At 41.2% G+C, this 12,624-nt stretch overlaps 1 protein-coding gene across 4 annotated transcripts in view; it reads right to left on the reverse strand.

The window, feature by feature from the left end:
- Positions 1-12,624, reverse strand: part of GRIA3 (glutamate ionotropic receptor AMPA type subunit 3) — a 161,335-nt gene that overhangs the window by 54,835 nt on the left and 93,876 nt on the right. For all 4 annotated transcript variants that reach the window (XR_010988967.1, XM_068152107.1, XM_068152108.1 and 1 more), the window contains exons 5-9: positions 11,879-11,932; positions 10,197-10,358; positions 6,172-6,339; positions 2,843-2,947; positions 1,091-1,198 (exon numbers count right to left, since the gene is read on the reverse strand). Coding sequence is in view for 3 of the 4 variants with exons in the window: in XM_068152107.1 (XP_068008208.1) it covers positions 1,091-1,198; positions 2,843-2,947; positions 6,172-6,339; positions 10,197-10,358; positions 11,879-11,932 (597 nt within the window). In the remaining variant the exon portion in view is untranslated. The remainder of the gene's footprint in view (positions 1-1,090; positions 1,199-2,842; positions 2,948-6,171; positions 6,340-10,196; positions 10,359-11,878; positions 11,933-12,624) is intronic.

Below are 12,624 nucleotides of genomic sequence, written 5' to 3' on the forward strand. Positions count from 1 at the left end.
TGAGAGCTGTTAATATCCTTATATTACTGTCAAGTTTTTACAACATTTCCTGCTTTGGTACAGAAATTAGAAAGACAGACTACTGCACTTTAAAAATCCTTGGATGATCCTACAGCCACACATACTATGGATTTTATTCCAACTAAGACAACAGGACTATTCCACTTCAACAAAGCTACACTTTTGTTTGCAGGATTAGGCCTGATTAGACAGTCAAATATCACCACTGTAACCAACAATTCAGGTTTTAGTGCTTAAAAAACTGACATACCCAACATCTGTACCATCAAAATAATTTCTTAAGGCCCCAGTAGCCTAGAATGGGGCTCTGATGGAGACTTTTTCAAAGCAGCCTAAGGGAATCCTCAGCAGCAATTTTTGTCACTAAATTCCCTTAGCCTTCTTGGAAAATCCTAGCCAAAATGCCAATTATAGTTCTCTAAATTCATAGGAGTATAAAATACAATGCTTCAGGAAACAGCATAAAATTGGTTCATGCTTAGTAGAATTGCAACAGGCATAAAAGTCACAAACAATACTGTACAGAGCACATCTGCTAGAGGCATTGGGACTGACACAGGTGCTGCTGTTTATGAGACACAGGAAGAGCTTTACTCCTTTGGAATTGCACAGGTATAGGTCGCTTTTCACCCCGTGCTAGAGCAGTTCCAGTTCTCTACAGGCTTCATTGTGCCACCCTTACTCAGTCCACACGGGTTGAGTTTACAGCAGCTGTACCTGAGTGAGGGGTACAAGATTTGACCCTACAGCAGGAAGGCCAAATCCTGCAGTCAGTTACATACATGCATAATAACTTCACTTATGTGAGACATTTGATTGAGTTCAAGTGTCTGAGAAGCAGCAAAGTGTAATGCTGAGCTCAGTGAGCTCCTCCTGTGAGTACAGTTACTGATATGCACAGAAGTTTGCAGGGTCAAGCCTTCAGTACATCTCTGGAAGATGCTGAACTTTTCAGTCACTTGAAGTCACATAATATTGAATACCTGCCTCCTGGCAAGGTGTCTAACACACCTCAGGAGCCATGCGTCTTATTTCCTAAACACAAACACACTAAGAACATGATACTTACCAAGATAGTAGTGACTACTATAGTTCTGTTCTCCACAGATGAAGTGTCATTAGAGGGCAGCTGATCTAATGCTGGCACAAATCTTTCATACTCATTCCAATAACCAGCCTGTAAAAATGGAGATTGTTACCTTGTTACGTATGTTTACAAGGACTGCCTCAGAATCTTCTCTCAAAACACATGGCTTTGTAACACTAATGCTACACTTTTGTCATGAAAGGACTACATTAACTATAATTTAATTTCCTTATTGGAGCATTATTCTCAAGCCCACGTGCAGATAAACACAACCCAAATCTAAATGAAAATACTTATTAACGTCTGTCTATCTCAGTTCACATAATCACATACATTTCCATGTATCTATAGCACAAGAACATACTACAGATGAGAAAATAAACTGCACAGAGGTTTGTCTGAGAAGGATATTTTATTTTCTAATTATTCCCCATATTGTGCTGGGGTTCAGAGAGTGAAGACAGTCCCTGTACACACGACTGAGCGAGCTTTAGAGGAGATGCACAGGTATCGTTGGCCATGCAGGCACAGGAGTAATATCTTCAGTAGGGGAAACAAAACCCTCTGTGAGCAGGAGGTGATTATTCGTCAGCTGGCTTGCACTGACCTTCACAGTGCTGTGGCCACATTTCTGTGCTAGTTTTTGTATCTCAGCACAACACCGAAGTGATGCTTTTGTCTGCACTGTAAACCCAGCTGAATGGCTGAGCCATGACCAGAGGTATTTTGTTATCAAGGATTTGCAGAGGAGTCTCAGCAGTGACTAAACAGGTGAGGTAACTGTTGCCAGGTGAAATCGGGGGAAATTTAGGTGCCTCAGCCACACTGACTCTTCTCTTGCTACTCCTGGGACCCCATCTACCTAACTGTGACCTAATTGTGGCCTTCCAGTATCTGAAGGGGGCCTACAGGAAGGCTGGGGAAGGACTTCTCAGGATCTCAGGTAGTGATAGGACTAGGGGGAATGGAATGAAGCTGGAGGTGGGGAGATTCAGGCTGGATGTGAGGAGGAAGTTCTTCACCATGAGAGTGGTGAAGCCCTGGAATGGGTTGTGCAGGGAGGTGGTTGAGGCCCCGTCCCTGGAGGTGTTTAAGACCAGGTTGGATGAGGCTCTGACCAGCCTGATCTAGTGTGAGGTGTCCCTGCCCATGGCAGGGGGGTTGGAACTAGATGATCCTTGTGGTCCCTTCCAACCCTGACTGATACTATGATACTATGAATTATTTTTTTAAAATCTGCCCTAAATTTCTTGTGTAACAGGAATTTAGGCAACTATCCCACTTAGGTTCTGGACTTTGTCTAGGAGAAAGGAGAATGATAGCAAATTCTAATTAAAACCAAACATTTTCTGTTAATTTCAGGTTTCTGAAGTACACTCTGAAGGCTCCAGCTACACTAGTGCTCTGAAGCATATTAGAGAGAGGAAGGAAAAGATAGAGAAAAATTTAGAAGAGCACAAGAACATGACAGCAGGTATTACACTTGGAAGTGAAAAAGCTCCAGAAGGGTTTTAAGGAAAAAAGAAGCATCTGAAGTTGACATGGAAACCAAGGAAGACACTAAGCAGGGCAAGTGGTTTGGTCAGAAACAGAAAAGAACAAGGTTCCTGGGATAGGGAAGACAACAAGAAGATGAGGTTTCTTTAGAGCCCTGTGGTACTTTTGAGTTTCATTAGTTCATTGGAGTAAATATTTGTGAAGATGTGAAATCTGAATGCATGTCTTGAAACTCACCTTCCGTGATCCACCAGCTTTCATCTCATACACATCAATTGTATAATTTGTTCTTCTCCCATATGTGTCAAACTGGATGTTCCCTGTCATTCCTTGAACTTGAACCTTAAGGGAAAAAACAGAAAACACATTTTAATAAAAGATTCACTCTGTTTTTCTCTCTGCTACACTTTACAGGCACCCACTAGCTCTAGCACAACTTTTACCTACCTAAGAGACTGACACAGCCAGTTACACTCTTCACAACAAAAACGACCCCAATTCTCTCATTTTCAGCTGTTAGTTAGTACTCAGCCGGTGACTCACTACCACAGAGCGAGCTGCATTTAAGTGAAATTGGCCCTGTAAGTACGTTAAATATAATAAAGGCTGATCCTGCCATGCTTCATCACGCTGGGCTCACTGCTACAGCGCGGAGCATCGGCAAGGCGCGTGTAACAATTCAGTGTCATTAGCCCCTCACACTGTGGTGTAGGGTGATTTGTGATAGGGACCACAATCTCTTAGCACTGCTCATTCTGGGAAGTGCTTTATTTTAAGATCAGTCCCAGTGTAGGAGAAGGGAATGAATGTCTTCTCTGAAAGAGCACAGACAACTGTCTCTACTGCTTATGGAGTTTTGGTCTCAATCTGGATGGATGGGTGTACAGACGGTAAGTCATTATCATTACCTACTCACATGAATCATCCTAAGGGGAAGTATAAAGTACTTTGTTTCAAAGAAACAATCTTTCTTATTTCCCTGTATGAAAGGGTGAGATATTTCCATCTATCACTTATCAACACTGACAAGCTGTCATCTCAGGCAGAAGCCTGAAACTTCAGTAGGGGTAAATTAGCTTTAATATTTAGCAGAAAGCTGCAGAAGTTACAGGGAAAAGCAATGGAAGACTAGTCAAATGGAAACTGTTCAGGGCTGGTGACTGATCTGCTATTTCTGGTTTAAAGATGGTGCAATCAGACTTGTTATGGTGGACAAGGCTACATGAATGAACCAGTTAAAATTCCTTGCACTCCAAATTATCCAGCAAGTCAAATTCAGACTGATATACAAGAAGTGTGATTTTCTTTTTTATCAGTAAGTAGATTTGAATCTTAAAATGGTTTATATCATTTCAGGGATCTGGAAGAACGTGTGGGTTATTCCTGGCTCCAGACAGCTAGAGAGATGAATGGGACTGTGAAAACCAAATTTGCCCCCAAAAGGTTTTATCCACTGTGGACAGAGCAAATATATGTGTAAAATAATTTAAACACAACTTGCAGCCAGATGTGAGTTACTGTGCCTGCTTTTGGTACTTACTGGAAGCTGTCTGGCTACCTTAGCACAGCAGTGACCGTGTGTCTCAGCAGAGCTTGTTAGGTTGGCTTCATCTGGCATGTGCTGAGACATGAGTGTTGTGCATTTGACACCTCTGACTTCAAAATCAGTTTCTTTCTATCTTTTGGTGGGAAGCCTCATCACTTTTCAAAATCTGGTTGCACTGAGGCAGGACAACTCGTCAGGATTGAGAGTGGTTCTGGTGGCAGTGTGGAGAGGCAATCACAAATGGAGTCACTATTCATAACTGCCGAGACCTGTCCAGATGAACTGTCTGCCACTGATCTGATGTCTTAGAATCAGCTTTATGAATACACACACAAAGAGTTCTCAAGACTGTAGAGAAGCAGAGTCAGGTGATGCCTATTTCCCTTTTGCCAATGGGGTAACTATAGCATGGCAATGAACCTTCTCCTGGCACAGGAGTTTTCAAAGATGTCTTGGAAAAACTATTATCTGAGTAGTTGCTATGAAGTGGAGAAGCAGCATTGTTAAATCAAATGTTTTTTTCCTGAAGCAAAGATTCAAGATTGTCGTGTGCACAGAGGGAGAGAGTGTGAAGAATAGAATGGGGTCTGGCAGGCAGTGTGGGATGATCTTGGGTAGCACTTGGAGGTGTACATAAACCTCACTTAGATGACTTTGAACTGCTAAGATCACACAAGGCAAGCAGATGCAAGTCAAACTCCTGCATTTTTTGCCAGTCATGAGTTTGGCTTTGTATATCACATGAAGTATGCTTTTAAAGTAAATACACCCAAATAAGGGAGTGTCCTATAGAACTGCTGGCTTTCTTTGTTGCCACGAATACCTGGCATCTCATCTGGGGGAGATTTATGCCTTACTTGCAATTACATACAAACAGACAATACAAATTCTTTAACTACTGTGAAAGTCAAATTTAATAGGCTTCTCTTCCAAAGCATGTAGTGCTATGTCAGTGAACATGCAGGTAGGGCATTTTTTAGGAAGTCACATAAAAGAGCTCTGGCAATGTCAGACTGAACCATCGCTATCACTCTTAAGAGTGATACAATGTGAGTAAAACCTTCTATAACTCATTAGAACTTTCTGATATAATCCTTTCAATGTGGTGTTGGGGAAAAAGCAGTAATTAAGCTAAGTGTATGAAGGCTGACCTAGGATTTGTTTATACTCCCTCCACTCCCATGCCTACAATCATATAATCGATCCTAACAGGTTTGTTTTGGGGTTGAGTCAGATAAAAGCAGATCATATTCTTGTCTTTTATGTCTACAAAAATGTTACCTGATCTTCTCTGTTGTCACTTCCTTTGACACATAGTAAAAAGAGTAAAAAATCAACGAAATCTGGGATGTAAATGAAGTAGGATCCCATGCAGTAACTAGTATTAGGAACAAAAATTAGGCCATGCAGAAGGTAATTGGGCTGAGTGCAAAGTTATGTCAGGAATCGAAAGTGGTTTGAGGCCAAACTGTGTAAAGGTTCAGGCTTGCGCTGAAATCCAGCCCTATTGCTCTGATCAACAATCTTTACTCCACCGAACAATCTGAGTTGACTTTTTACTGGTAAATTATCAAAACTGCATACATGTGTTTCAGTTCATAAATACCCATAGCCCTGCAAGACTTACAATATACATGCTAAGGACATAGCCTAGTTCTGTAAAGAAAGGTTTGCACCCTGACTTTAGAAACTTCCAGTGTTAGGGGTGAGTCAGACTATAGCTGCTTTGGTGTGGACAATCGAGTGGCTGCTGCACACATGGCAGAAGGCTGTAATTTTGACAAAGGCTTTGAGAACTAATTTATCCTCTATTGAATATATTTTAGCCACCCTTTGTTTTTACTTATTTTTTCTTTTTTTTTTTTTTTTCCTTTTCTTTCTTTTTCTTTTCCTTGTTTTTCCTTTTCCCTGCAGCTCTTTGAGTACAGAAGCTTTGTGCAGATGAAAGCTCAGTCCCAGTGGAACTGTTGCTGTTGTGGAATATACTCACACATTCATTAGCTAATATGTTTGTTCTTACCATTTTCAGTGCTCTTTCTATATCAATTCCTTGGCTCCATGGCACTGCAGGGTTAGCCAGGCAGTCTCCAGCACTACCTCTCCTGGAGACATCCACACGCTGTCTTCGGAGGTACCGGAAGGCCTCTGCTATGACTAGGACTGCATCATGGGTCAGTGCAGATGTATACTGAAATTGATGCAAATAAAGTATGGTGAAAAACTACAGTCTTATAATTGCCCCCAGGTTTATCAGTCTAGTCCCTCTCTTTGTTAAGATACCCTTAGAAGAATCATGCTTGCAAGCCCTTTTGCTTGCTCTCTGTCTTGCTGCAGGTGCTTTGTGTAGTTTAGCAATTTCATCTATTTCAATTAACAAATTAAAAATACTTTCATTTTGAATAGCATACAGCAGCAAAATAACAAAGCTGCTTTGTAGTTGCATAGAGTTTGAATTCAATTAGAAGCCTGCTCATCTAAATGAGGTCACTACCGAAGTTTACAATTCCACTCTGGCCCATATTGCTACCAAGAGCAAAGAGGAGTTCATATTTGGTTTTTCTTTGGAGCATACTTTTTCTTTTTAACAAGGTTGCCAAGGCAGTTTTGAATTGAAGTTAACATAAATCATTTCTGTTTAGACCACAGTCCTGATTAGGTAGCATCTGTGGCAAGGAGCAGATCAGATTACTTTTCTTGGAAGCAAGTAATCACAAAAAACTTTCTGCATTATGTCTCCTTGGTAATTCCACATCCGCCTTTTCTTACTCCGCGGTAAATCTGAGGAGGGTGGTAAGCTTTGAGTAGCAGCAACTCTTCAACAAAACCCCCAGACTCCTTAACTACCTGTTCATGTTGCTGACAGCTTCAGCCTTCAGCCATTGCTTTTTGTATGTATCTGGTGACATGTCCCAATGTGATAAATTTAGTGCCACTTACAAAATACCATGGAGGGTTTGTTCTCCACATTTCTTCTCAATTGATGTAGTTTGTCTGAACATATTCCTTCCTAGAATGGCCAAGGCTTTGCATATGACGTCACTGGTTTTCAGCAACACTACAGCACACCTGTACTTTCAGGGTCTGTGTGCAGGGGACCATTTCAACAGGTACATGCTAAGAGCAACTGAATGGGTTCGGTGTGTAAGAATAGATTTCAAGCCTCTTGTAACTGGTATTTGTATTGCTACAGTGTTCGTAAGAGAATGAAGAGAAACAAAAAATAATGCAGGGGGCATCTACATGTACTGGTGCACCTGCCCTCTGCCTGTCTGTGTGATACCACAGACCACCTGGCTCACTAACACCTGACACTGGAGTTAATACAAATGTTAGAATAAACCTTTATTAGAATAAACCAAACCAGGTTGGAAGAGACCTTCAAGATCATCGTGTCCAACCCATCAACCAATCCAACCCACCCAAACAGCTAACCCATGGCACCAAGCACCCCATCAAGTCTCCTCCTGAACACCTTCAATGACGGTGACTCTACCACCTCCCCAGGCAGCCCATTCCAATGGGCAATCACTCTTTCTGTATAACTTCTTCCTAACATCCAACCTGAACCTCCCCTGGTGCAGCCTGAGACTGTGTCCTCTTGTTCTGGTACTGGGTGCCTGGGAGAAGAGACCATCATCCGCCTGTCTACAACCTCCCTTCAGGCAGTTGTAGAGAGTGATAAGGTCACCCCTGAGTCTCCTCTTCTCCAGGCTGAGCAACCCCAGCTCCCTCAGCCCCTCCTCATAGGGCTTGTGTTCCAAACCCCTCACCAACTTTGTTGCTCTTCTCTGGACTCGTTCCAGCAAGTCAACATCCTTCCTAAACTGAAGGGCCCAGAACTGGACACAGTACTCGAAGTGTGGCCTAACCAGTGCAGTGTACAGGGGCAGAATGACCTCCCTGCTCCTCCTGGCCACACTGTTCCTGATGCAGGCCAGAAGACATGCTGCCCACACCTGGATTACAAAGGGGGAAATCCAAGTTTCAGCTGCACCCTTACCTACTCTCTTTGTGGGTGAGACCTATTAAATTCAGAAGTTAATTCTGTCCTGTAGGGCAGGAGAGCACAACTACTGATCTGTATTTCTTAAAAATGTGCATTATCTTATTGCAAGCTCTTCAGTTTGATATAAAGCCTTAGGAAATCTGCGCAGAATGAGGTGTGTCTGCATGTGGAGATCAAGAGAATTGTATCTGATATAAAAGAGCGCAATAGCAGGACTGTGCAGGAGGTTGTACAGCAGCCATTCTTACTGAGTTTTCAAAGACTGCAGTTTATAAACTCTTACTGGGTGTGTGGGGTAGTTTCTGCTCTAGCTGCATCTAAGTACATGTTGACCCTGACCATCTTTAACTCTGCCTGTGATGCTTTGCAATGATCATCCTCTCCTGTTCTAGCAAGTTAACAAAGGTTATACGTCATGTTCCACACAACAATACAGAATCAGATAGTAATTTTAAGGTTATTTGTTCTTGTATTAAAATAATCTTGTAATTGCTGTCCAATCTAGCACTACATAAAACTTACACACTGATAATTTTTTCAGCAGACTGCATCAATTGTCAGTAACCTTAATGCAGTCCCTTCCGAGTCATGCCAAGAGAGCTATCTCATTTTCCACTTTATTTGAATTCCACTTAGAAATGCATGAGCACGCAAAGAGAAAAAAAGAGAGAGAGAAGGGAAAGGCTGATAAAATACGGAATAAATTAAACATCAGGGCTTTAATCTCTAGGCAATTTTATTTCCTAATCAAAAATATTGTGCATCGATTTTTTAAGTATGCTTTTTGTCTGATTGACAAATACCGCGCACACTTCTATAATGAGCAGTACATTTGTGGAAAGGTAATGTAATCTTTGTGTTTGTAGCATATACTTAATATTCTTGTTTTTTAAAAGATGGAGAATAATTTTTTTCCCTCAAGGTAAATTGCTTTCAAGTGGAATAAAATCTTCCCAGGTTAACTTTATATATTTCAGAGCTTTTCAGATTAGTTGATACTTATCTTCGCTTCTCCATCAGTGCGAGGAAGCTTTAGAAAGCAAGCCTCGGTTCTAATCAACAGGGAACAATACACTAATCCCAGTTGTGTGGGCCTCTGCCTTTCCCTGCTTCCTCTGAAATGCCAGCAGGGCTGTTGGGCAGCATGGGATTAAGGTGATTCTCTTTCCCCACAGAAATCACCTAATCCTAGGGCTGGAAAAGTATGCCTCTGAATGGCATTGGTAGCAGTACCTCATAATTGGTTCCTGTTCTTTTTGTACTCCATCTCAGTGCTTCTACCTCCTCTGGACTGGACTAGATTTGTCCTGTCTAGTAGTATTTTATGCTTCCCTGAATTTTGTCTTACTAATACCAGCACATTACTCCAGTTTATTGAGTAATTCTGAATCTTAAATCCGATCATCAGTTTGCATGCATTTCTCCCAAATCAAGCAGGAAAGACATGAACTGTTTCAACTAAGCTGTTTTTCTTTGCCTGAGAGTGACAGCATTTAAGGTCTTCTCATCCCCCACCAGTCCCAGGTTTTATTCACTTATGTGTATTGGTGAAAAAGAACAGGTCTCATCAAGGGAGGAAGAGAAAGAAGGAACTTAAAAGGAGTATTAATAATATGCAGTGGTCCTAGAAGACTGGGTGGCTTTAATTGCTGGATAGAGTACACCTGACATATTCTATGACTGGACAGTGAATAGCATCCCCCACTACTATAGAGTAGTTCCAGAGGCATACAAAATTCTTGGGCAGATATTAACAGGTTGTGACTTTCCTAATGACAGTAGTCCTTCATTCACCCAGAGTGACAGGATTTGCAAGGCCAAGCCTTTGCCTTGGAGAACACCCACCACAGTGATCTCTTATGTCCAACCGACAGCCTATGCCTCTTTCTTTCTTCTGGATGGGCAGTGAATGTTGTTAACACGATTATGTTATGAAGATCTGCACTATACACATGCACACACCTAGGGTTGAAATCCCCCCCAATAATTGTTAAAAGCAACTCATATAGTCTCCATCACTGCCAGGGTAAAATAAATACCTTTAATGGCGAGTTTTTGGCTTCAGGGAATTCCCTTTCATCGAGTCTCACCCAGCGTTGTAGAAACTGTTGAACCATTGGGTTTTCATTATTAACGATCTGGAATCCAGTAATGTTGGCACCTCCATGCATTACTCTCTCCAGAACAATATCTGTGAAACCCTGGGAGGACACATGTAGGAAACAAGAATCACTGAAATCCAAAGTCTCTTTTATTTGGAAAAGAAAAGTTTTACCTGCTACAAGTGTAGCACAAAAGAAAAGGATTAATTTAGCTCTTGTTAGTGGAAAATATTCTACCTGTTAGTGGAAAATATTCTACCAAGGACACAATTACTATCATGACTAGGACTGTTATAGTGGCATAGAGCAGAATTTAAAATGTCTTCTTGTTCAGATCTTTGCAATAGAAAACTGCCCTGTTGTGTTGTGGTGATGTGGTCCATTATTTTCACAGGTCAGGAAGAAAACAGTAGACAAACTTGAAGCACTATTTCCTCTTTTCTCCTTGTCATGGCAAAGATGGTCAAAGACCTCAATCCCATTTGTGCAGCAAAGTGGGCACAAAGATTCAGTGCTGGGAGCAGAAAACCGCTAAAGAACCACATTGTTCTGTGGAGGCAGAGCACACATCTCTCTGCGAGGCAGCTCTCTGTCACAGCATTACTGAACATTTTACTTGCAGACAGAATGGTAGGATTCTCTCCCACTCTGTTGTTATTTATACCTGAGGCAGTAAATTGGTGTCTTTTTGATTAGTATGACTTGATTGCAGTCATGTTTATCTGAATGTCTATGGTTACACATGCTAAAAGGTAACTCAGAATCAGAACCTCTTCAACGCACATGCTAATCAGTGAGATCAGGACTGGGTTGTTATAATGCAAAGTGACACATCCTAAAGTCATGCAGCACTTAAGAGTAAATAAGGTATTTTAAGATTTATCTTTTCTGCTTTAACCACACAAAACCAGGGATACAAAGAATTTTCTTCTAAGTGGGATTGCTGACTTGAAAAATGTGAGTTTTGGAAAAACATTTTTTCCACTCATAATAGACACTGAAGCCCAAAGTTATTCTTGCTGCAGGGTTAATTACAATATAACAGTTTTTCTAAGGAACTCTAGCAGATGGTGTTTCAAAGGCAGCATAAACATCCCTGAAAGTAGTTTCAGAATCCAGAAGAAGCTCTAATACAGATAATAATGTGTTATCTTGTCCTGGAAGGTCAACACATACACAGGCACCACCCTAAACTCTGAGATACAAAAGAACAGCTAAACAATCTGTTTACTTGATGGAATTGTTCTAATTTGCATCTTTTTACTTCTTATTTTATACACAAACGTGCTACAATTATTTTTTTCTGGACTGCTTAAATTTCAAACGTTACATAGATTACAGTTATCAAGTGCCTTGTTTATGAGGATACAAATCAGTGGTGAACACATCATTAAATTATTATTTTTAAATCAGTAGAGGATATGAGATTCCTAGGAAAAAGAAAGACCATAATCGAGGATAAATAGCATACCAGTTCTAGTACTTACTGAAGTAATGTCTCAAAATCCAAGAGCTCATCCATGCATTTCCTCTTTTTGCGGATTAAAGTTGCCACAACCTGAACAGAATATATTACCCTCTAAATCTTAGCTGTATTTGCAACGAAGAAAAGATCTTACCAGGTTAGCCAACATGTAGTGATAGCCTCTAGAATGTTTGCCGAGGATTACAACCTGCGTGAAGGAAAAAAAAATACATATTATTCAGCTGTAAGAGGATGACTCTAAACTAGTGGAAAACACAAGTTGGTAATCCTCTATGCCAAATCCATGGGCAGCACAAGTGTTACAGACCTGTGGCCTTAGAGATAAGGCAGTCGGTTGTGTTTTTAAAACATGTAGGTACAGCACAAAGAAAAGTAACTCAGATGGCTGAGGAGACGCTGGTTGTGGAGATGAGCTTACCTGGCAATCTCGCCCTTGTGATCACAGTGTCTCCTCTGTTAGCAGTTCAAGTATTTCTGCACTGAAATGAGGTATCACTGCATCTACCCACTCAGTAAATTCCTTTTTATTTTATTCCTTGTTTGTGGAGTGTGTGAGAGGGGACTGACACAGCCCAGCCACTCACTATGTTTGTTAAACTGTTCCAGCACAGAGGGACTTGGTAGGCTTCAGGTTATATAGGGGGTTTCTTGCCGTGGGAACCCTGGCCAAGTCTGGTCATAAATGAATGTTTAAACTTCAGAGCATCTAAACGGACCTGTGTGACCTCATATGGTTCGTGAAAATTTATACTAAATGTGATACAGAATACAGAATTAACCAGGTTGGAAAAGACCTTTGAGATCATCAGATCCAACCTATCATCACCTAATGTCATGTTGCACAGTCTACTAAACCACCTCCTCTTGCCTTCCCTGACC

The sequence above is a fragment of the Melanerpes formicivorus genome, unplaced genomic scaffold (assembly GCF_026170545.1).
Source record: "Melanerpes formicivorus ecotype bairdi unplaced genomic scaffold, bMelFor1.0.p_v2 SCAF_22, whole genome shotgun sequence".
Classification (NCBI taxonomy): Eukaryota; Metazoa; Chordata; class Aves; order Piciformes; family Picidae; genus Melanerpes; species Melanerpes formicivorus.